This window comes from Podarcis vaucheri, assembly GCF_965113315.1.
Source record: "Podarcis vaucheri genome assembly, chromosome: 4".
Classification (NCBI taxonomy): Eukaryota; Metazoa; Chordata; class Lepidosauria; order Squamata; family Lacertidae; genus Podarcis; species Podarcis vaucheri.
Window position 1 is genome coordinate 103700069 of NC_138762.1, and position 24982 is coordinate 103725050.

General features: G+C 44.1%; 1 protein-coding gene across 3 annotated transcripts in view; it reads left to right on the forward strand.

Moving 5' to 3' along the window:
• The window catches only part of KLF12 (KLF transcription factor 12), a 243577-nt gene that overhangs the window by 69244 nt on the left and 149351 nt on the right, over positions 1-24982 (forward strand). For all 3 annotated transcript variants that reach the window (XM_082221431.1, XM_082221433.1, XM_082221432.1), the window contains exon 2: positions 24559-24647. In XM_082221431.1, the coding sequence (XP_082077557.1) occupies positions 24582-24647 (66 nt within the window). In that variant the 5' untranslated portion in view covers positions 24559-24581. The remainder of the gene's footprint in view (positions 1-24558; positions 24648-24982) is intronic.

Genomic DNA, 24982 nt, shown 5'->3' on the forward strand with positions numbered 1-24982 from the left:
ACTAAGGTACCATTCTACTATAAAGTTCTCTGTATAGGTTTAATAAATAATTAGGGGGGGAAAGCTGATTTGATTGTAAACTAAAACATGAACCAGTTAAGTCAGAAGCGGCATTGTAGAAGTATGTAGATGAACTGGGTAAATTTTGCATTGCAAAATTGCTTTGGTATTGTTTTGTATAAAAGCACAACTCTAAATTGTAATAGTAGTTTTATATAAAAAAAATTATTTGATGGGAGGAATGCCTCATTGCATCATTTGATATTAGTCTATTTTTTTAGAGCAGGGTGGAATAGAGTTGCTTTTTTAAAATACAAAAAGTGCTATATCAAGCGATCTTTGCATTCTTGTGGCTGAGGTAACATTTGAACCAACAACACTGTATTTCCTGCTCATAACACATACTTCATTATTAGCCCTTCATGTGGTGCATGATATTTAATGAAATATCAATGCCTTCTGTTGAATTTAGTCTCCAGGGTCAGCCAAATACCTTACTAAAAATACTTACTCATTTTCTATATTAAAGGTATCCTCAATTCAAGATTGCTCATTTCAGACCCTCCACCTTGAGCCACCTTGTGTGGGTTGTTTTTTTTTAAAAAAAGATTAAATCATGGCTCTATTCTAGAGAATATTTCTCATTTTATTTCATGTTAGTAGGCATCCCATGTTATGGACCTTGAGAAATGTCTTTCATGCTGTGGGAGAGTTTCCACCTGTCACCTAGCAACTAGCATCCCATATTTTTATGAATTTTCCCTTCCCTTCCATTTTAATCAACGTATCATATCGCTGAAAATCCGTAATAGCAAGCAATGACGTCTGCCTTACAAAAATATTGAAAGTAGGTGCAATCCTGGTTTGAAAGGTACAGCACGTAGAAAATCTGGTGTGTTGGAGGGCTTCACTGCTTTCCTAAGTTGAAGAAACTGAATTTAAGCCTATTCACACTTTGCGGGTATTTTGACATTCTCTTCCCACTGTGCCCATATTCCAGCACATGGTAAGATCGAGACCAAGCATTTGCCTTGCACACTTCTTGTTCTCCAGACTACATGCAGAAATGAAAAGCCAAAGGAGAAGATCCTATAATTTTTCATCTTTGTTGGAAGCCGCCCAGAGTGAGAGAGAGATTGATAAAGGAAGCAGGAGGAAATTGGGGCAAAGTTTGTGACCCCAATAATGCCTGCTCTGGATTGCATACATTGAAAATGTAAAAAAGTCTTGAGCAGCGGTTCGCAAACCTTTTTCTCTGGGCCACTTTCAGAATAAAAATTTGCTCATGCCATGCCAAATTTTTTGTCAATAAGAAATTGGAAATAACTCCTAGCAAGGCTTGATTTAGAACACAGAACATGACACAGAACAAGACCAGGGCCTTGCAGGATTTAACTTCTTTCCGCAGGGCTGGTAAGACAGAGCTATTCCACCTGGCTTTCAATTTGAACTTAGCCTGATCTTTTATTCCCCTTCCTTCCCTCCCCCTCCCCTTTTTATGAAGAGTACTGCTCTGGGATCCCACAGCTAATTCTCCCCTGGTCTCCTCACTGGCCCAAATAGAACTAATTTAGCCAGGTAGCCCTGGTGATCAGCTAAGGTTTATTGGATGGATTTCCCCCCTAAATTGATTTTTGAATTCTGAATTTATTGTTATTCACGTTTTAACCTGTATTTTATGCTGTTTTGTGTTGCATCAATTAAGTGTTTTAAATTTGCTGTTAGCTGCCCTGAGCCCGGTTTTCTGAACCGGGAAGGGTGGGGTATAAATAAAATTATTATTCTTGTTATTGTTATTGTTACTGTTATTGCTATTTTTATTACTTTATAATATGATTGGGGGACAGCCAGAAAGTATAAAACAATGCAGCTACATAAGAACATGTCTCATCCCTGAATTACAGCATTGACTGTCCTTGAATTTTCCCACCACACTTGCCATCCTCTCCTGCCACACAAATGTGGTGCGCCACACCCTTTGAGAACCAGGTGGCTGGAGTGTGAGATGCAGCCGGATCTCACAGTCAAAACTAAAAGTTGCCACTAGCCATGTTTCTCTATGGGATAGAGTGGCTTCCTCTATTCATTGACACCTCTGTGGTGAAACCTTTATGCGCCGTGCACTGGAAACTAGAATCAGTGCTGCAGCAGCAAATTCTGAAGTGCAGGGGCTTGCCACGACAATCCCTGTAGCCACATGCCCATCGTTTAATTTTTCAAATTAAAAGTGCAATTAATAAGTACTCACACTGTTTCTAAGGCTGTAAAACACCACCAATAACAACAACAAGAAAGATGAATTTTTGACCATAGCAAGCATTAAGTAGACCTATGCATCTTAGGTCCAAGTTATCTGAAAGACCGTATTCCCCATACAAACCTGCCTGGATTCTAGGCTTTTTGCGGGAGGTCCTGCTACTCTCACAGGCATGCTTGGTGAAGACACAAGAGAGGGCCTTCTCGGTGGCTGCTCCCTGACTTTGGAGCTCCCTTCCCAGAGAAGCTAGATTGGCTCTCTCCTTGCTGTCCGTCCATGAGCAGGTGAAAACCTAGTTCCAACAGGCTTTTGGGAACTGGCTGCTTTTAATGAAAGGGCTGGCGTTGAGCTGTTTTGCTTGTGATTGTCTGTTTTTAAAAGCTATCGTATATATGTTTAATTGTATTTTTGATGATTGATTTTTTTCATGTTTTTAGCAGTTCATGTTTTTATCTGTAAGCTGCCTTGAGTCCCATCAGGGAAAAATAAATAAATATACAGTGGTACTTCAGGTTACATATGCTTCAGGTTACATACGCTTCAGGTTACAGACTCCACTAACCCAGAAATAGTGCTTCAGGTTAAGAACTTTGCTTCAGGATGAGAACAGAAATCGTGCTCCGGTGGTGCGGCGGCAGCTGGAGGCCCCATTAGCTAAAGTGGTGCTTCAGGTTAAGAACAGTTTCAGGTTAAGAACGGACCTCTGGAACGAATTAAGTACTTAACCTGAGGTACCACTGTACTGGCAAAGGGGGGGACCACGAAAAGGAGGAGGGGGACCAGTAGAGGGCATTTTGTCCAATTCCCTCCAAACCTGGAAGCAGCCCTGGTGTGAGTAGTAGTGTCGCTCTTAATGTGAAAGAAGGGACGCGGGTGGCGCTGTGGGTAAAAGCCTCAGCGCCTAGGGCTTGCCGATCGAAAGGTTGGCGGTTCGAATCCCCGCGGCGGGGTGCGCTCCCGCTGCTCGGTCCCAGCGCCTGCCAACCTAGCAGTTCGAAAGCACCCCCGGGTGCAAGTAGATAAATAGGTACCGCTTACCAGCGGGAAGGTAAACGGCGTTCCGTGTGCGGCTCTGGCTCGCCAGATGCAGCTTTGTCACGCTGGCCACGTGACCCGGAAGTGTCTCCGGACAGCGCTGGCCCCCGGCCTCTTGAGTGAGATGGGCGCACAAACCCCAGAGTCTGTCAAGACTGGCCCGTTCGGGCAGGGGTACCTTTACCTTTAATGTGAAAGAAGCTCAGTTACTAAAGGGAGGGGGGCAATCCTATGGCAAGATAATAATACAGTGGTACCTTGGGTTAAGATCTTAATTCGTTCTGGCGTCTGTAACCCGAGGTACCACTGTAGTAGCAACAATAATGGCATCCATACCAAGGCAACATTTTTTACATCTCTCCCCCCCCCCCTTTGTTTATCATCTAGCCTAATGAAGGCTTCTGGTGGACTCAAGAGCTTGCTTGCTGTTTTGCAGCGTTTGGGTTGGAATAAAAGTGGCAGATCAGCCCTTAGCCGTGCACGCTAATGCATAACCTTCCTATTCCTCTGCTTAAGCTCATTCAGTAGGTTTCTCTCTGATAAAAGGCTTATTTATTTGGCATGCGGATTAGCAAACAGCGTCCTGGGAGATGACATCATTGCCCCTGCTGTGAAATAACAGTGGCGCTCAGTTCCCGCCCATCCCTACTCCATTACACCACTGGTAATAATGGGGGGTGGAATCAGATTAGTTTTAGACCAGAAGTGCCAAGGACTGCCACAGTGATGTGCGACCCTGTTGTGCTTTGTGTTCGAAGAGTAGTCATGTTGGAACAGCTCTGAAGTAGGGAACGTAGATAAGCGCAAATCCTGACTGTGGGAAGAGCTGTGAAAAGAAGAATTGTCAAATGAGTTGGTGGCAACTTTGCTTACTGGGTGTCTATGGATTGCCCGTGGCAGAAACATGACAGTACCCAGCCGTTTCCAACAGTGGGATGCCAAGATGCACTGTGGGGTGTGTGGGTTTCTGTGTGGCATGTGTTGAAGAAAGCACTGAAGTCCGGGGGGTTGGGGGACAGCAAAGAATTGGAAACAATTGCAGGTCAGAAAGCTTTGCCTTTGTGAAACACCCCATGGAGCTTCTAAAATGTAATCTACAAGTAATTTAACAGAGCCTTATGTTTGGGTTGCTACACACACACCATTTGGCAGTCTCATACCATGGAAATGCATATGTTTTACATGTAGTCATGAAAGTTGGCGGAAGGGACCAGTTTGGATATTATTGGCACAGGGACGGGTTGCTAGCAGCTCAAAGGCATCTCTCTCCTGTGTGCTTTTTTTAAAAAAAAGTGGGGGAGAGGGTTTTTTTTTAAAAAAAAAATGCCTAAGGCTCTCCGGCTGACTTGTGTGCCAAAGAAAATTTGCCTTATGAAATGGAAATTCTGAAGCAGTTCAGAAGATGCCAAGACAGAGGAAACAGGGAAAAGGCAGTTTCTGTGATAGATCCAAGATGGAGCAAAGACATGTCCAATTGCTAGAGCGCTCGGAGGCCGACAGCATTAAAATAGGAGGTTCCTATAGCCAAAAATGTAACTGGTTCTTTCAAATCAATATAGGGTCGATTACCCCCTCTGTTTGCCTTCCTGTCCATTCATATCCCTCGTTCTCTTTCTCATTTTTGATGCAGATGGAACACTGAACAAATCTTCTAACCACGGATAGGAGATTTGGTGCCCTGTAGGAATTTGCCCCGTTAGGGCACCAGCGCTATTGAAATCCCACAGGGAGCCATTTGTTGGGGAGATTGGGAGGGTTGGTGGGGAAAGGGTTAAGAACCCATCCCTCCTCCACTGCTACTTCTCTCTAAATTCCTCTCCCGGTGCTTTTTTTAAAAGTGGTGTTGCAATGCTTGCGTATTATCTGGAAAGGTGGTTACGTGACAGGAAGCGGTGTGACTCTTGTGACCACCCTGCTCTTGCAGGCATGTGCTATAAAGTTATCATGCATGCATGCGCACACACAAACAAATGGACACTGAATTTCTGGAGGCCAAGGAGAGGAATTTGGAACCTCTGAAGAACTCCAGCGCACCTTTGTGCTTACTGACAAACTTATGAAAGGGCATTCACAGTGACAGGCAAGACTGGGATATGTCTTTCAAGGTTCAGGTACCAGAAAACAGAGACTCTCGAAAATTTGGATAGTTGGAGTATAGGGCTGCAACCCTATACTCACCTGTTGGTAACTCAATGGGGGCTTCTGAGTGGACCTATATAGGGTTGCATTGTTAGTTCACTATTACAGTGGTACCTTGGGTTAAGTACTTAATTCGTTCCAGAGGTCCGTTCTTCACCTGAAACTGTTCTTAACCTGAAGCACCACTTTAGCTAATGGGGCCTCCCGCTGCTGCTGCGCCGCCAGAGCACGATTTTTGTTCTCATCCTGAAGCAAAGTTCTTAACCCAAGGTACTATTTCTGGGTTAGCGGAATCTGTAACCTGAAGCGTATGTAACCTGAGGTACCACTGTACAAGTTTAGCACTGGGCAGTAGGTGGGCATTTGGATTTTTCTGCGTTTGCCATCCCTGAGAATGGTTTGGGCGCAACATACAGATGACACAGCATGACGAAGCTTTCCTGTCACTAATTCAGATGTAAGGCAGTGTTATTAAGTCTGCCTGCCTTTTTCTACATCTAATCAGATTGCAGATTTATCTGTGGGTTAGTGCCATTCCTTTCTGCTTACATTTCCGGTGAAATCTAACTGCGTGGAGGAGCTTTGCGAGCCCCGAGGCGACATTCCCGTCTATCCTAAATCTATAGTGTGCCCTATTATGAAGTCGCCAGTAACAGTGGAGGACCCTGCGTGATTACTGTCACATCCATGCACTCTGTTTGCTAGGAGGAAAGTAACGGCTTTTGGATAGTCTCTGTCATCTTTAACTCCGTCCCCTTGGCTTTGCGCAAGAGCACAAATGTGAACAGAAACATAAAAAGGATAAAGTATATGAATCCCAAGGGTGCGATCTGATGCCGAGCATCAATCCACGCTCCCTTCTTTGTCAGATTCTTTACAGTTTACATCAGGCTGAGGCAAAGAGAGAGGCTCGTAGGATGCCTTGTCACACTTCGTTATGAATACAGATACCCAGGAACAGCAGCAAGAAGAAATTGCAGCATTAAAATGATGGATGCTCTGCATTGGTGGAATAAGGAGGCCAGCTGATGTCTAATTAACGTGGGCCTGGAAGCCCTTCCCTGGCCGGCTAAACCAGGTGAGGGGAGCCAATGGGTCTCAAACGCTCGGTGAGATAGGAACTTCCCCTGCATGCGAAGACAGTCTCCAGCAGATGGAGCGGAGGAGATCGATAATAGGTCCGACCATCAAGAAGGTCATTTCTGCAGAGATATATTTGGCTTAAGGAGTAAATCAAGAGTGGAGTCCTAAGACAGATAGTGCCTTACACGCCTCCTTCCAGCTACTCCTGCAGCCAGGCTGGTGCGAAACGTATAGCTCTGCTTTCCTTTGGACCACATCAGAGAGGACGAGAGGGCGGTCTTGTTGCCTGAGCAGCCCAGGACCTCCATACACAATGCCCAGGCTTGTGCCCCGGGGAGGTGGCTTCAGCGGTTTGATGTCACCCCCAGAGGCGCACTCCAGTGTCTCACAAGACAGATGGATGCCAATAACAAGGAGGCCTAAAAGGTAAAGGGACCCCTGACCATTAGGTCCAGTTGTGGCTGACTTTGGGGTTGCGGCGCTCATCTCGCTTTACTGGCCAAGGGAGCCGGTGTACAGCTTCTGGGTCATGTGGCCAGCATGACTAAGCTGCTTCTGGCAAACCAGAGCAGCGCACGGAAACGCCATTTACCTTCCCGCCAGAGTGGTACCTATTTATCTACTTGCACTTTGATGTGCTTTCGAACTGCTAGGTTGGCAGGAGCTGGGGATTCGAACTGCTGACCTGCTGATCGGCAAGTCCTAGGCTCTGTGGTCTAACCCACATCGCCACCCGCGTCCCTTTTTAACAAGGAGGCCAAGAAGGTGCCTAAAGATTCCCTAGCCCAGCCTTCCGAGGGTTGACCTCCCAGTTCCAGTCATCCCTGGCCATTGGACATGCTGGCTGGGCTGATGGGAGTTGGGTTCCAACAACATCTGGAGGGTACCAGATTGAGCTAGTGAACAACGTGGTCATAATTATTAAGGTTCATATTTTAAGGGGATTTCACAATAAGGGGATGGGCTTTTATATCGCCCTCCATCCTCTTTGCAGAAGCAGAATCAGTCCCACTTGCATTCAGTTTCAGATAGGTGTGATGGGTCAGGGTTGGAGGCTCAGAGAATGGTCTGCAGGAACGTGATCCTGGCTCTGCAACCTTCCTGGAAAGGAAGCAACCTGGGAACCATATGGGCATAAGGCACTCTGAAGTCTTTGGCGAAAGAGTCATGGGTCCCTCAGGAATCACCTGAACTTTTAGATCCTGGCTCGATCACTGAGATCATCTACAGGAATGGTGGTGATGGTTCCCCAAGTTGACGAGGCTTGTTTGAGAACAAGAACAAATCAAGTCTTCAGTGTCATCCACCCAGTCCCGTGGAATATTCTGCCAGTAGAGATTCAGCAGGTGCCTTCTGTGTCAACTTTTATACAACTAAATGAATGAATGAATGTCTGCTGAAAACTTTTCTATTCAACCAGATCTATGCATGCAATACAACCTTCCACCATGGCTAATTGATGCCGTTTTTCACTTTTTATTATATGGTTTTATATTTTTGTTACTGTAAATGGCTTTGATATATTTTTTATGACACAGTGATCTATCTATCTTGTTGAATGGTTTCTTTAAATGTAAAGGTTCATCATTGTTCCACTCCATGTGTATGTCTTTAAGGGGCCAGAGCAAGGGCCAGAGCAAGATAACGAGACCCAGCTTTACAGCTGTGAAATGTAGCAGGTGCTGCTGAGTTGTATTTGATTAAGGCGTGTCAGCATTTGGGTAGAGTATATAAGGAGCAGCACCTAGCTCTCCGATTACCCTGGGGGATGGGTTGGTGGTTGGGTCTGGTTTGTTAATGTATTTAGTGTAAATGGAGTTTTTGTTTTTCTTATTAAAACCTTTAAGTACTTTTTGAGTCCTTTCTTTTTAATGCATGATCTCCCCAGCAAGCTCTCTGCAGCGTTACTATACTGCAAAAAGCCAACATCTTTGGTTATGGGCCCAGCTGCTGAGTGGATGACTGCATATTTTTGGACTCTGAGAAAGGTTTGAAAACTCCTTCTCCTGTTAGCGTAGTTTTTGTGGGTCTGGGAGAGTTCCAGAATGGTTGACCGGGTTCCTGAAGTTGAGAAGGCTCTGGTCTTCCCACAGCTAACAGATGAGAACTATAGTTTATGGTCTTTTCGGGTGGAGGCGCTTTTGACCTCTAGAGAAGTATGGACCTATGTAACTGATGACCCTCCTAACCCTGTAACTAATGCTTGGTCGAAAGGAGATGCAAAAGCCAGGGCGATAATTAATTTGGCAGTCAGCGACCAGCAAGTAGTCTATATAAGAAATAAGAAAACTGCCAAAGAAATGTGGGACAGTCTTGCAGCAGTGCATGTTAGAAAAGAGTCAGCGTCTGCATTGACGTTTTTCAAGCAATTGTACCAGACGAAGTTGCAGCCTGGTGGTGATTTGGCAGCACACTTGAGACGTCTGGAGGCAATACGCGGCGAATTAATTCAAAGGGACATGGAGGTACCTGACATTCAGTATGTTTTTATCATCCTTTGTTCCCTTAATGAGGACTTTGATGGTATAGCTAGCCAGATATCTGCCGTTCCACCAGCACAATTAACTGTGGAAGGGGTAACGGCAAGATTAATGGGCGAGTTGGATAGAAGGGAGGCTTGTGCCATAAGCACTCCTGTTTCCAGAAAGAATGAGGAACGCCATATGCAAACCTGTGGTGATACAACTGCATTTAAAGCTGCAAAGCGTTGTTGGTTCTGCAATAAGCAAGGACATTTTGCAAAGGACTGCAGATCCAAAAGAAAGCAAAGTACTCCCAAGCCTGTTTCTGTTCATCAGTCACGGTCGTCAGCCCAGCAGCCGACATCATATAGTAAAGACAGAAACGAGCCGCGAGCTTTTCACGCTCGGACTAAAGATCGTAAAAGAATTAAAGATGCCAAGTGGAAGTCTTTTGTTATCGACTCAGAAGCATCTCAGCACATTTGCAATGATCGAAGCTTGTTTATTTCTTTCGAAGAGGAAATTGGTAATGTACATTTAGCCAATTCACAAGTCTTGCAGTCGCTTGGCAGGGGTACTGTTAAACTTGACTCTTTAAACATTACAATAGCGAACTGCATTTACTGCCCGTCAATGGACAATTTATTATCAGTAAGGTGTTTTGCTCGTCAAGGCATAACTGTGCGTTTCTTAAAGTCAATGTGTGAGTTTTTCGAGGGGAACAAACGTCTATTGTATGCCCGGGAATCTGATGGTTTATATAGACTGTATTTTCGCACCTACTCCCAATCGCCTATAAATTGCAGAGCAGCACAGTCAAGCCGGGGGTTGAGGAATGTAAGACCACATTCTGGGTGTGTCCACATGGCGCACAGAATTCTGGGACACCTGAATTTTGCTGATGTAATTAAGACACAGAATATTGTCAATGGCCTCAACTTAAAACCATGTAAATTCTTTATGCAATGTCTATCTTGTTGCAAGAATAAGATTAAGGTTGCACGCAAGGGTAGGTGCTCAGATAGGAAAGTAACTGAGCCATTTGAGCGCGTACATTGTGATTTGGTTGGGCCACTCCCACCATCATTAGGAGGTTCGAAATACTGGCTTACCCTAATAGACCAGTATAGTAGATATTGTTGGACTTATGCAATAGCTGAGAAGTCCCAAGCATTTGAGAAGTACAAAGTTTTTTGCAACTGGGTAAAAACACACTTTAACAAACCTATTAAGAACCTGTTTTCTGACCGGGGCGGGGAATTTGTTTCTGAGGATTTTGAGAAATTCCTGGAAGCGCAGGGGACTACTCATGAGTTATCTTGCCCCCGAAGTCCCTGGCAAAATGGGCTTGTTGAAGTTGTGCAGCGTGACCTGCAGGCAGGGGTTAAAACTTATCTGCACGATGCTAATCTGCCCAAAGCATTTTGGGCTGAAGCACTCAATGCCTTTTGTTATGTTAGAAATCGCAGTTATCATTCTGGTTTAGATGTCACCCCCTATGAGAAGCTGTTTAAAAAACGCCCTAATCTGAAATACCTACGCATTTGGGGTTCAGATGTAATTATGCATTATCCTGCTAAGCAGAAATTGGGTGAGCGTAGTGTCCAGGGAAAATTAATGGGCTACCAGCAGGGGGCGTACAGAATTTACATACCAGCAACTGGCAAATTTCATATTACCAGAAGCATGATACAAACTATAAATTGGAATGGAGTTGCTGTTTTCCAAGATACTGATGGTATAAATGATACTGAGGAAGAAGAGGAAGAAGCAGCAGCAGCAGGAAATGGTGCTTCTGAATTAATAGAAAAAGACAAAAAGCCTGTTGAATCTGATAATTTGTTTGATTTAAAGTCACAGGCACCTGAGGGGAGGTTAGATTCTCTTGAGTTTTCTGACCGTGAGCTTTAGCCTACAGGCACCTCTTCAGTCTGACAGTGATGATTTACAACCTGAAACTAGTGGTTCACTTAGTCCCATTAAGTCTGAGGAGTCTGACTCTACTTCCGGACTGAGGCGTTCAGATAGAAAGAGACAGAAACCACAACGATTCGCAGATGAACATTTTAATACTGTGTATGCCAATAAGGCAGTTTTTGAGCCAAGAAGCTACAATGATGTTCAGAATTTACCTAAGCACCAAGCTGTAAATTGGTATAAAGCTATGAACTCTGAGATAGCTTCTTTAAAAGAGCACAACACTTGGTCTCTTGTACCACAAACCCCAGATATGAGACTTATTGATTCAAAATGGGTTTATAGAGTTAAAATGAATGACAAAAATGAAGTTGTAAGGTACAAGGCAAAAATAGTTGCTAGGGGTTTTCAACAAATTCCAGGCGAAGATTATGTTTTGTGTTATTCACTAAGTGTAAAATATGAAACAGTTAAGCTTCTGTTAAAAGATGCATCAATTTGTGGAAAAGCCCACTACACAATGTTTCTCTGCTCTTAAGAGAGTGGTAATGTACCTTGAACATACCAAACATTATAGGTTGCAGTTTACATCACACATGAAAGACATGTACAAAGTATGCTTTGTTTTTGTTCCACAATGATGAACCGCAGGGGAAATGTTGAATGGTTTCTTTAAATGTAAAGGTTCATCATTGTTCCACTCCATGTGTATGTCTTTAAGGGGCCAGAGCAAGGGCCAGAGCAAGATAACGAGACCCAGCTTTACAGCTGTGAAACGTAGCAGGTGCTGCTGAGTTGTATTTGATTAAGGCGTGTCAGCATTTGGGTAGAGTATATAAGGAGCAGCACCTAGCTCTCCGATTACCCTGGGGGATGGGTTGGTGGTTGGGTCTGGTTTGTTAATGTATTTAGTGTAAATGGAGTTTTTGTTTTTCTTATTAAAACCTTTAAGTACTTTTTGAGTCCTTTCTTTTTAATGCATGATCTCCCCAGCAAGCTCTCTGCAGCGTTACTATACTGCAAAAAGCCAACATATCTATCATCTATGTGTGTGTAGTTAGAGGGGCTACTGGAGGCTCAGATGTGACGTCAATGAGACGGACCACTTCAAGCTGCCTCGGGACTATTGCAGCTCCCTCTGGATTCTGGTTCTCCTTCAACGTCTCTTCTCCAGCAACCTGTTCGCCCATGCATTCATGTTAAGCCATGGGTTTGGCTTAACATTAGATGCAAACTGAGCCTCTGTAAGATGATTTTTAGTTTTCCTCTTTGCAGAAGAGCACTCCCCATCATGAGAGATCTCACTACCAAGAGACTTAACTTCCTCAATGAGAACTGCTCTGTAGTTACAGATAGGTAGCCGTGTTGGTCTGCCATAGTCAAAATAAAAAAATTCCTTCTAGTAGCACCTTAAAGACCAACTAAGTTAGTTCTTGGTATGAGCTTTCGTGTGCATGCACGCTTCTTCAGATACACTGAAACAGAAGTTGCCAGACCCTTCTATATAGTGAGAAGGTGGGGAGGGGTATTACTCAGAAGGGTGGTGGGAATGGGAGATTGGCAGATAGCTGAGATGAGCCTGTTGACGACTCTTAACGACTGTAATAGGTCTTACAGGAAAAGGCAAGGGGTGAGAAGGTGAGAAATGGCTTAGTCATGTATAATGAGATAAGAATCCAATGTCTTTGTTCAGACCAGGTCTCTCCATGGTTTTAAGTTTGGTAATGAGTTGCAATTCAGCAGCTTCTCTTTCCAGTCTATTTCTGAAATTCCTTTGTAGTAAAACAAAGTAGTTGTAGTTGTCTTAGGAAGCAATTAAGAATACAGTGGTACCTCAAGTTAAGAACTTAATTCGTTCCGGAGGTCTGTTCTTAACCTGAAACTGTTCTTAACTTGAGGTACCACTTTAGCTAATGGGGCCTCCCGCTGCCGCCGCCCCATGATTTCTGTTCTCATCCTGAAGCAAAGTTCTTAACCCGAGGTACTATTTCTGCTTTAGCGGAGTCTGTAACCTGAAGCATCTGTAACCTGAAGCATCTGTAACCTGAGGTACCACTGTAAAGCATTTGGTGGACAGGGTTAATTATGAACTGAGTTTGAAGTGATTAAAACATAAAATGTTAGTAGAGGTCCCCCATGATTTGAATACCAACAATGAAGATGTTTTCTTACAACGTGGCAGTGAAGAGGCAATATGTAAAAGCCAGCCAAAATTTTGTGGCATAAATAAAGGCATAAACTTTCAGATTCCACCCTCCCCCCATCCCCGAAAAAAGGGCGTGCTGCCTCCATCCCTCTTTTCTTGGAAACTTGAGAGTATACATCCACTGTTTATTTACTCTTCCCTCCAACTGTGCTTAAGTTTGCTCTGTAAAATGAACAGGAACTGCTCTTTCGGATGCTGAAAGTTTTGCTCAGAAGTCAGCAGTTTCATTTTTGATGGACTTGCCCGTTAGCCACAAAAAGTATTGATACGGCATTTCATTACAATTAGAATAATGACAGGGTATGAGATTTAGGTTCTTTTGCATGGTGGGGGGTTAATCCTACATTTATGCTCCACCTTCCTTCTGCCATGGAACCCAAGACAACAGGTTCCCAGGCAGTCCCCACTCACTCATCAAAAGCACTGACCAGACCTGCACAGCTTTTGCAAGTTGGTAGCCTCATGTGCCTTCAAGCCTTATCCTGTATTGTGTCACTGACTAGTGCAACGGTACAGCAGGGGGAGAAAGGGAGAGAAAGAGGGATGCACTGGGCAAAAGATTCCTGCCTTGCTGGAGATTGAGAAGATGACCCTCCTGGTCGCCTCCAACTCTACAATTCTGTGGTTCTGTGGATACTAGCAGTTGGAATATTAACATTTGTTGTTTAGTCGTTTAGTCGTGCCCGACTCTTCGTGACCCCGTGGACCAGAACACGCCAGGCGCTCCTGTCTTCCACTGCCTCCTGCAGTTTGGTCAAACACTGTCCAACCATCTCGTCCTCTGTTGTCCCCTTCTCCTTGTGTCCTCCATCTTTCCCAACATCAGGGTCTTTTCCAGGGAGTCTTCTCTTCTCATGAGGTGGCCAAAGTATTGGAGCCTCAGCTTCAGGATCTGTCCTTCCAGTGAGCACTCAGGGCTGATTCCCTTCAGAATGGTTTGATCTTCTTGCAGTCCATGGGATTATAAGCAATAATATCAAAAGTTGGATATACTGTACCACAACTGGCATGAGTTTATTGCCTTTTGAAATAGATATTTTTATATTGGAAACCTCAGACAAACCTGTGTTGAAATGAGCTTGCCTTTATAATGTTGTCTCTAATACTTTTAACGTTAAATGGTCCAGTGTAATTTCATTACAATGGTACCTTGGTTTTAGAACAGCCTACTTTATAAACAACTTGGAAATAGAAGGCTGCAAACCCGGAAGTAGGTGTTCCGGTTTGTGAACTTTGACTTGGAAGCGGAACATGTTCCGCTTCCTGTTGAGTGTGTTTCGTTTGTAAATTGGGTCCCCCGCTGCTAATCAGAGGCTTCCTGTTGAGTGTGTCGGTTGTTGAGTTCCGAGCACCCACGCAACACAGAGGTGATATTTGGAGCTTTTGATTTTGCTATTTTTTTTGCATTTTTGTTTGTGTTGATTTTCGGTTTGTTTTTTTTTACTGTGACTTGTTCTTTGTTTTATGGGTCTGACTTGTGACTGTGGCTTGTGACTTCGTTTTTGTGACTGTGTGGAACCCAGTTCAGCTACTGATTGCTTGATTGTGTGACTGCAGAAATAGATAAAAGCCCTCCATCCAAACAATCACTATCATCAGTGCACGTAAGATTTTTTTAATATATAATTTCTTTTGTCTACAATACTGTCTTATTTATTTTATAGTACAGTACATTGATTATTGCTTTCATTTTATGGATCAATGGTCTTGTTAGTAAAATTCATGTTAAATTGCTGATTTAGGGGTTGTTTTTAAAAGTCTGGAACGGATTAATCCATTTTGCATTACTTTGTATGGGAAAGCATACCTTGGGTTTGGAATGCTTTGGTTTTGGAACAGACTTCCGGAACGGATTAAGTTTGGGAATCAAGGCAGCACTGTATTGGCCAAGTGCTGTTTAGTTTCTCTGTGTATGCTTTTACTGTGTGTCCTGGAGTACATCTGGCCAGTAACGTCTTTCAGTTCAATCCTGTACATGTTTACTCAGACGTAAGGTGCACTGAGTTAAGTAGGACTTGTTCTCAAATAAGTGTGCGCAGGATTGCAGCCTGGCTGAAATTATCTTAGGATCCCAGCCAGTGTTTGAGCTTTGAGTGTCATATTTTTTTGGTCATGCAATGCAAGAGTTGCTGGATTGAGCTGGTATAAACATTCCCCCTGCCCCCGGTCATCTAGCACAGCAGAAGCAGAGCGCATCAAAGTAAGTGCAACAAGCAACATTTCTTTCAAATGAGAAAACAGAATGACTGCTTTTGTTTTGCTGAAGTGAAAATTAACTTAGATGGGTGGCTAATCTTATTGACTGCATTAATTTAACTGCTGCTTAGCTGCTCTTTGGAGATTTGCATAATGGATGAGATATAGATGTTCCAGCCTGCACAACAGCGAGAGTTTATTCCAGTTCAGTATGCATGACCAGTGTGCTGTTTTATTAACATGATTGCTACAAATAGCAGAGATATCAGAGCAATGCTCATACAGTGTTGGGAATCAGACCATGAGATGTCATGAGCTGCCTTTTTTGTAAAAGAGATCGTCACTTTGGTTTAATTCCTCAATGCATACAAAACTTTCGGAGGGATGAAAAGTGACTTGCGGATCAGTGCCATCACTTGGAACGGCTACAGCCTTAGAAATTGAGTTATGGTTCCTATGTTCTAGTCATAGCAAGTACTTCTTCACATAATGCATAATTAATTTTTTGAATTCATTAAGGGAAGGATGAAGTGATGGCTGCCAGCTCAGATGGGTTTTAAAAATGGATTAGATGAAGTTCTTCAGGACAGGCTTATCAATGCCTATTGGTCGTAATTGTTAAATGGCAGCACAACCGCTGAAGACCAGCTGTATCGTTCTTTGTGTTTTGCTTTTGGGTACCCAAAGGCATCTGGCTGGCTGGAGACAAAATACTGGAATGGATGAGTCTGATCCAGCAAAGTAATCCCACAGAAGGTGGGGTCACTCCCTCATTATTAAGGTTAGGAACACTCATAAGTCGCTTGGGCACATGGAGGTGATTTATGGACACATGCCTTTAATGTGGTTCTTTCTCCTGATTCTGCCCCTGGCAGTTGCACCACAGCATCCCCAGGATCCGACCCCTGGTTAAGAATGCTGCCAGTGCAACTTGGTAAAGGCTGGTGGCAGCTGGTGGTCTAGGGGATTCATGCTGGAGAAGGCATAGTCTAGCAGAAGAGCCCACACAAACCCTGTGGCCCAACACTAATCCCATTGTACAGGATCAGGAGACTCAGAGGTCCTCTGACCCCAAGCAGTTGGCTTGCATTGAAAGCAAGGCATGTGTTGTTGTAAAATAGGGATCCACTCACTGCACTGAATTTATTCCACGTTTTTAAATGAACAGCTGGAAAGATAAATGATGGAAGTCAAAGTTGCAAAATCTTTTCTTAATAGCTAGTGATTTATTATTCCTGTCATGGAACAGCGGGTAGAATGGCTGTTCTTTGATATAATTCTAAATGGTGCTGGATTTATTGAAGTGTTCATGCAATATTTGAACTGTGTCTCTCCTGTGCTTTATGGGAATCTAGCGTGCCCCATGATTACTTGGAGCAAAGTAATGGGAATCAGGAGAAATGGTTTAAGGGTCTTAAAAGCCTCGAGTTCTATTCCTCGCAGTGCTGTAAAGTCTCCCAACGAGAAGGACATCACCGGTCAATGCACACATGGGCAATGGGAGCAGGAAATATTTCCAGTCTGCGGGGATACCACATGTGTATTCAACACCCTCTCACACAGGACATATGAAAGAGAAACTAAAAATACCTATGCAGCCATTATAGCAAGGTTGGGGGAAAGTAAAGGAGATTATCAACCACCAAATAGGAAAAGGGATTGTAGTTCTATGATAGAGTACATCAAGGTATGTGTGTGTCCCACGTTCAATCGCCAGCATCTCCACTTAGTAGGATTCTCAGCTGGGAAATACAGTGGTACCTCAGTTTATGAACTTAAACCATTCCGGAAGTACGTTCTTAAACCAAAACCATTCTTAAACTGAAGCACACTTTCCCTAATGAGGCCTCCCGCCTCCGGTGCCCTTCCACCGTTCGTATTCCGTTCTCAGACTGAGGTAAAGTTCTCAAACCGGGACACGATTTCCGGTTTTGTGGAGTTTGTAAACCGAATCGTTCTTAAACCGGACTGTTCTTAAACCGAGGTACCACTGTAGCTCTCTCTGTCGCTGGCCCTTCCTCCCCTGCCTCTGTTTCTGAGACCTGTGAAACTCAGACAATATTCCACTAGGTCAGGGTGGGAGACCTTCAGCTTGTGCGCCAAACTTGGCCTGGCAAGCTACTCCCTTTGACCCATCAGGCTATTTGGAGCAGGGCACGTCACCCACCCTACATCTGGCTTCAAAGGAACAATCAGGAGTTCTACGTAAGACAGCCTCTGAAGATGGAAACTTCAGCTGGTGCAGAATTTGGCAACCAGGTTGCTCACCGAGCAAGATGGTTTGCGCATATTGCACTGATCCTTGTGTGACTGTACTGGCTGCCAGTTTGTTTCAGGGCCCAGTTCAGAACCGCAGTAATACTTCAAGGACCACCTCTCTCCATATGAACCTACCTAGACCCTGAGATCATCCTCTGAAGCCCTTCTTTGTGTGCCTCCTCCATGTGAGGTCCAGAGGGTGGCAACATAAGAACGGGCCTTTTCTGCAGTGGCTCCCTGTTTGTGGAATGCCCTCTCCCGAGAGGCTTGCCTGACACCATCTTTAGGTGCCAGGCAAAAATGTTCCTCTTCAACCAAGCCTCTGGCTGATTAATATTCTACAGCCTTTTAAATTGGGTGGAGGGACAGGTTTATTGTTTCGTGTTGCTCTTGTTTTTATTATGTATTTTGTGGTTTTTTTAAATCTTGCATTCTTAGATCTACATTCTGAGATCTACAGATGAAGGGCAGTACACTAATTTAGTCAATATTGACAATAATAGAGTTCTCAGTTATTCCTTTGCTCAAGCAATGCGCACTCAGCTGATGGGTGTTGAAAGTGCACCTTGCTCTGGGAGAAGGGGGAAACAGTTTCCATCGAAACCACTTTTAAAACCTTCGTCCCATAGGTTATGAAGCTGTACTGTTGACACTAAACATCCCAGATTGGACTGTACGGTTAACCCTAGATCCCAGATTGGATGCTGTAGGAAACTGTGATTGTCTAAAAGTGATGGTGAACACTCGCAAGCTCTTCCTTTTCAGCCAAAGTGTCTTACCAGTGGGTCCAATGTTGCTTTTGTTTCCCACCTTAACCAGGGCTGGGCGATGTATTGTCCAGAACTGGTTTGACCTGGCAGTATATTGCATATCATGATGTGTGTGTGTGTGCTGTGCAAAAATCACAATGTGGGGAGAACTGTGAAGCCATTCTATGCCTCTACACAGCTCCATCCTTATTTCAGACATTGTGATATTTTGGTACAGTGGTACCTTGGGTTAAGTACTTAATTCGTTCCAGAGGTCCGTTCTTAACCTGAAACTGCTCTTAACCTGAAGCATCACTTTAGCTAATGGGGCCTCCTGCTGCTGCCACGCCACCGGAGCATGATTTCTGTTCTCATCCTGAAGCAAAGTTCTTAACCTGAAGCACTATTTCTGGGTTAGCGGAGTCTGTAACCTGAAGCGTCTGTAACCTGAAGTGTCTGTAACCTGAGGTACCACTGTATATCGTTTAACTGATGATATGCTTTAAAGTTGAAAACCAGATATTCCCCACCCCTAACCTTAACCTACTATGTAGAAGTGAGCAGCGCGGTTAAGTGTTAAGTGTGCTCATCTGTCGGTGACATTGAAGGCTTGGGGAGAGGCAAAGATGTCATGCATGTGAGAAGAGAATACTTCACGGTGCATTGCCAGATCTCCATGCTGCATGACCAGTTATTCTGTGCTAAAACACACTAATGAGGGCTTAGAATCGCAACAGGGAGCAATTAATTAATGGTGCCTCTTGAGTTTACCAAAGGCGCTTGCACTGAGAAATCTTAATACACTTGGGGATATTTGCTCTTCCTCGTAAGTGGCTTGACATACTTCTTTCAAGCACTTTTTACTTTTAAAAATATAGCAGCTTTAAAACTTTGATTTCCCGGAATGCAGAAATCTACAGCCAAAGGCTCTTCTTTCATATCTTTCTTTTCTGAATTTGATCACAATTGCTTCATTCGCTTGTTGTCCTTTTTGCCTAAGAATTTATTGCCCGAGTAGACTTCACCCCTTCTTATTACTAAATCTTCATCAGTTTTCATTTAGCTAGAAGTATCAGGATGAAATGGTAGAACCTAGAGGTCAAAGTTACGTTGGCAATAATATTAAACTGGTTACCTTCTGGCCTGATTTAGGAGGAAAGTGACATTGTTTTCATTGAGCATAAGCAGTTTCTCGCCTTAATTCTTGAAGGCTGTTGGGTGACTTTCTTGGTGACATGTTGCTTCTGAATTCATCGGTTAGTGCTAACGCTTTGTTTGACACAGTTTTCCGGGTGTAGACACCTCTCCATCTTCTGCCCTGACAGCTGATGCAAAGATTTGTTCCACTTTCCTGCTTTTTCTCTGTCAGTATTCAGTGCCTTTGCCACCTAACAGTTCAGTTTCCTTATATTTATAATGTTAATGCCAAAGATGCATGGCTTATGTTGTGCTTGTGCCGTGGGACTTTTCTGCTGCCCCCTTGCCACGACCGCCTTTGCAGCCCCTGAAATTCTGTGGGACCTTCCAGAACGGAAAGTGGTTTGGTACAAGGGGAGCAGCTGGGAAAGGCTGGTGACTGAGAGAAATCAGAGAATTCAGCAATGCAGATTTTGCGTTACAATTGGAGAAAAGTGTGAGGGTGAAAGATATTCTGTGACTTTCAGCTGCATAGATAAGCTATGCACCAACATTTAAGTGTTCCTAATGCAGTGGTACCTCGGGTTAAGAACTTAACTCATTCTGGAGGTCTGTTCTGAAACCGTTCTTAACCTGAGGTACCACTTTAGCTAATGGGGCTTCCCGCTGCCGCCACGCGGCTGCCGCGCAATTTCTGTTCTCATCCTGAAGCAAAGTTCTTAACCTGAGGTACTATTTCTGGGTTAGCGGAGTCTGTAACCTGAAGCGTCTGTAACCCGAGGTACCACTGTATATTGATTTTAGTATTCAATCAGTCTTTATAGCCTGCTTTCCTAGCATCACATTTGAATCCATATTCTACTGGATCTGTCATGTTGATGGTTGATTTATCCACTGGGTGCTAACTTCTAGGAATGTGCACATTACCTCGTATTTGTATTACTCCACATTTCCCCGCCTTTCATTTCATTTTCTAATTCAGCTTTCTGGGTGGGGCAGACAATGAAGTATGATACTATGATGAACCATGGCTTATCACGATGGGAATCTTTCCCCACTCTCCTACTCCAGCACAGGTTCAAGGAGAATGGAAACCTTTGCTTAACTGCACTTGAGCTCTATGTCTGAACGCTACACTATGGTTAATCTTAACTATATTTTCTTGAAATGAGAGGGCTTCATAATCTAAAGTTTGAAGTTGGCTTAAAAAACACCCCAGTGTTTAGATTAGCCACAGTTTTTCAGGTTTAGATAAGATGACTAGCTTCCATCTTCCTCCCCAAAGCCACACTGCAGAATGGAAGGAAATGGGGCTTCTTGTCTGAATGCAGCCAGTGTTCCAGTTCATATCTTTACACCAGGTCCTAGTTCAGGGGTCAGCAAACTTACCGCGCCTGGGGCCGGTGTCTCCAGCACCGATCATGCGGCGGGCCGGAGGGTGGGGGAGCGCATGCACGCACACATGCACACACGCTATTTCCGGTGCACTTCCGGGTCGGAGGAGCACTGGAAATAGCTTGTGTGCATGGGCCTCTGACCCAGATGTGCACCGGAAACAACACTTGCACATGCACAAATAATGCTTGTTCATGCGCACAAGCTATTTCCGGTGCTCCTCTGACATGGAAATAGGCAGCAGCGCAGCACCAGTAAGATTGGGCAGCGGGCAGCAGGGGTTGCCGCAGGCCAGATAAACAAGTCCCTTGGGCCTTATCTGGCCCGCAGACCTTACTTTGGGGACCCCTGTCCTAGTTCCTTTTCTTTCATTTACGGTAGAAAGTGACTATGGAAAGGATCCCAAAGTGTTGGCCATATATGGGTTGTTACATTCAAACTTATTGCTACAAGTGCTTCTTCTCCAGCTCTTCTCCTATCCTTGGCTATTCACCAACACAATAGAGTCCCCCACAAAAAACCCACACCCCTATCCCAGTCTCTTTCCTGCCCCCATTTTGTGGCTATCTGCTTCCTATCCACCCCATTTCTCACACACATTTGTAACACACTAATACAGTTTCTAGCGAAGATGAGGCTTAATTCACTTCCAAGCAATTGAAAATCAGCCTGAGTCAATAGCTCGACAAGTGGGGAACATTAGCATTGGCAAAAGTTTTTGTTTTCACTTTGTAGAACTGAGAACTCAAAATGTTCTGGGTAACTGCATTTGCCCACCTTGTTCCAGCTTTAGGAATCTGCGAAGGCAGACCCTGTGGCAAAGGAAGGATGCTAGAGTCTGTACCATATATCTAGAAACATCTCCATGTTCTTGGTTGTATAACCAAACGTTGGCATGCGCCATGTAGCCAGTGGGTCATTATTTAGAGCATTATATAGTTATTGCCTGGTTTCCTGTCCTTGTAGCTGCTGGATAATGACTGGGGGGAAAGGAATGCAGCCAGAATGTGCAGGATTTAACCAAACTTGAACCCAAGCCTATGCAACTTGTTGCCAGAATGCACCAGGGTTACTGAAGTCCAAATTGCCTGCTGTACAGGACTAGTGAGTTGCATTTGACTTGATGGGTCCCAAGTTATGCGAACCTGCTTTAATGACAGTGTCAGTCATTTATCTTCCTGGTGAGATAGAAATAGACACTGGGTTTTCCCCCTGTTTAAAAACCAAATTTTTAAAAAGTTCTTGTAGCATGGGCGTAGCCAGGATTTATGTTGGGGATGGGCAGGCCACCCACTTGGCACCATCCTCTGTCTGGCTCTGTCTAGCAGATTCGGAATGAAATGTCTCAACAGCAGTTGTTTTGAATTACTTTCTTTTGACCCCAAGTGCTCAGAAAAATCTGTCAAAATCTTCAGTCATTTGAAAATTATGCAGCTAAATAAAAAAAATATCACCAGGGAGTACCTTTCATGTGGTTAACATTTTGCAATATTACAAAGAACACATCTTTTTTATCTTATTTTTTAAAAATATCTGAACTAAAGCAAGTTTTCTTGGATTTACTGAAATCCTTTTCAACACTTCCACGTGACACGCCCACCTCACAGTCGGGTTACCAGTTGTGTTGCTAGAATGCGCCGCAACGATTTCAAATATTCTGATTATTTCTACTTTTAGCCTAGTTTTTTTTATTTACGGTGGTACCTCGGGTTAAGAACTTTATTCATTCTGGAGGTCCATTCTTAACCTGAAACTGTTCTTAACCTGAGGTACCACTTTAGCTATTGGGGTGTCCCACTGCCGCCACGCTGCCCCAGCGCGATTTCTGTTCTCATCCTGAAGCAAAGTCCTTAACCCGAGATAATTCCCGGGCTATGCTACCTGCCTGCCCAAACTGGTATCGAGCAAAGGAAATCCTTGAAGGGATGCTAACCCAAACCTGGCCTTTTGAGCAAAAGCCAGGCCTTCCTCCCCGCTGCAGCAGAGAGGCAAATACGCTTTGGGACAAGGAAAAGAGGTGGCGAAACAAGAGCAAAATGTAAATGTGTTAAATGGCACATGAACTAGTTGGGCTCTGTTGATTTATTACTGGAAAAACTGTCAAAGGTTCTGGTTAGCTTGCATTAAGAAAAAGAAAAGGCACTAATGTGTTTGTAGCAGTCGGGGCAGGGGGGGGGATGGTTAAAGTATATCAGCTGTAAATTGGTGCAAAGCACTAAAAGGGACATTAGCCTCTAATCAGATTCCAACACTTCATTAAACCTGCCGGCTGGCTTTGAGAATGGTTCTTTTGTCTCCCATCTCTCTGCCCCCTCCTGGCCTTACTTTCAGTGGGAGGGGGCCCCTTTCTCCATTTGGGCAAGACCACCTCCGGGATGCAGAATAGCAGGTTCGGCTCATCCTTCATTTTCTTACAGGCTATAAGCAGCCATTGGCAAGCCTGCACAGCTGGCGACCCACCAGGGGCACATCAGCCATGTGCACCAGCCTGTGGAAGCTCAATAAAACCTCCCAGTTTTGCTTCTTGCCTGTAAATGCAAAGAAGAAGAACTGAGGAGGGGGGAGCCAAGCCCCTGGTAGTCTATAATGTATAGCTGACGGGCTGCGTTTGGCTTGACAGATCCTAAGCTAGGCAGGTCTGGCTCCAGGGATATTTTATTGTAGAATCGGGCCCAGTCTTGCAGCGAACATCAGGGTTGGCTTTTCGCAACTCACAAAAGAGGGAACAATTTTACATGAAAGGCTTTGAGTGTGGTTGAAATGAGAGCCTCGCTGGTCCCCCCCCCTTTTGACTCCACCCTAGGCTAATGGCCAAGCCACAGATGCTGGATGACACCCTAGGATGTGAAATCTGGGCCCAATAAGTAAACACAAACCTTTTCTAGGAAGAGGATTAATTCTGGAATGATTTCTTTCCATGCTTTGGGGCACCTTAGTTGAACACTCCTAATCACTTATTAGTTCACCCCCCACCCAACTTCACACACCACTCTGATAGGAAATTAGCTAAACCCACATTTTCTTTGTGTTCCTTAGGGAGGACTTTTCCTCCTAAAAGCAAGTAATGGCTTTTATTTGATTGGAACTTTTGTGTGTGTGAAGAAGACCCAAAGCATCAAATTCTGCTCCCAGATATTCAGAATTCTGAAACAAGAAAGCTGAACCTTGCACCCTGTTTTTTAATTTTATTTTTTTGCAAATTAATAAATTTCCACACAGTCTCTTATTTGCATAATTTAGTTTGCAGAGCTCGGTTGGTGCAGCTGTGAAGGGCACTGAACTTCCACCCCCTATCACAGGAAATCAATTTCAGCCACTTTTCTCACTTCCCAGACATTAAAGCAGGCATTAAACCATGCCTTTTGGAGCACATCTTTGCAGCCATGATGGCTAGAAACTTGCTATTTAAAGAAAGAAAACCTGAGATGCTCAGGAAGCTGAACGATGTGCCCAACAGCACACTCTGTTCTTTCCTGTGGAATTATGACATAGTCATAGCTCTGGTTATGTAACTTGTAAGGAAAGTGACCTCAAAAAGTAAGCAGTGTTGATATTTTGGTAATATGTTCTAATTTATTTAAACTTACACAGCTGATGAATTGCTTGACTTTCTTTCTTTTCTTTTTTAACTTCCGAGAAGTCTTGAATTGGTTAAGTGCCCTGGTTATTTCATGGCTTCTCCCTTCTCAAAGCTCACCCTTGTTTTCCTTGTTCTCTTTAAAGGACATTAACACATTGGAAGCAGAATGCTAATGCTTGATGGGATGCCTGCAGTCAGAGTCAAAACAGAGCTGCTGGAATCGGAACAAGGCGTAAGTGCGAGTCTCTTTCATCACAATTTCATTTTCCTTTTTGCCTAGTCACGTTGTTGGTAAACCTTTACAGGATTCCCCTTTGCTCCTCTCCCTATTTTCAGAGGAGAGTTTGTTGCAAGGCTCCTACCTAAACAGTTAGTGTCAGCCGCAGACAGGCGCCTATTTTTGCAAATTCCCTTCTCCTGGTCGACTCAGGTAACATCTATTTCCTCAGCACCTCCAGTCCACTTGGCCAAGACTCCTCTGTTAGTCAGGAAGCTGGTTCACGACACCCTAAACCATGGGTAGCCAGTGCAGTGCCTTCCAGTTGTTTTGGAGTCCAACTCCCATGA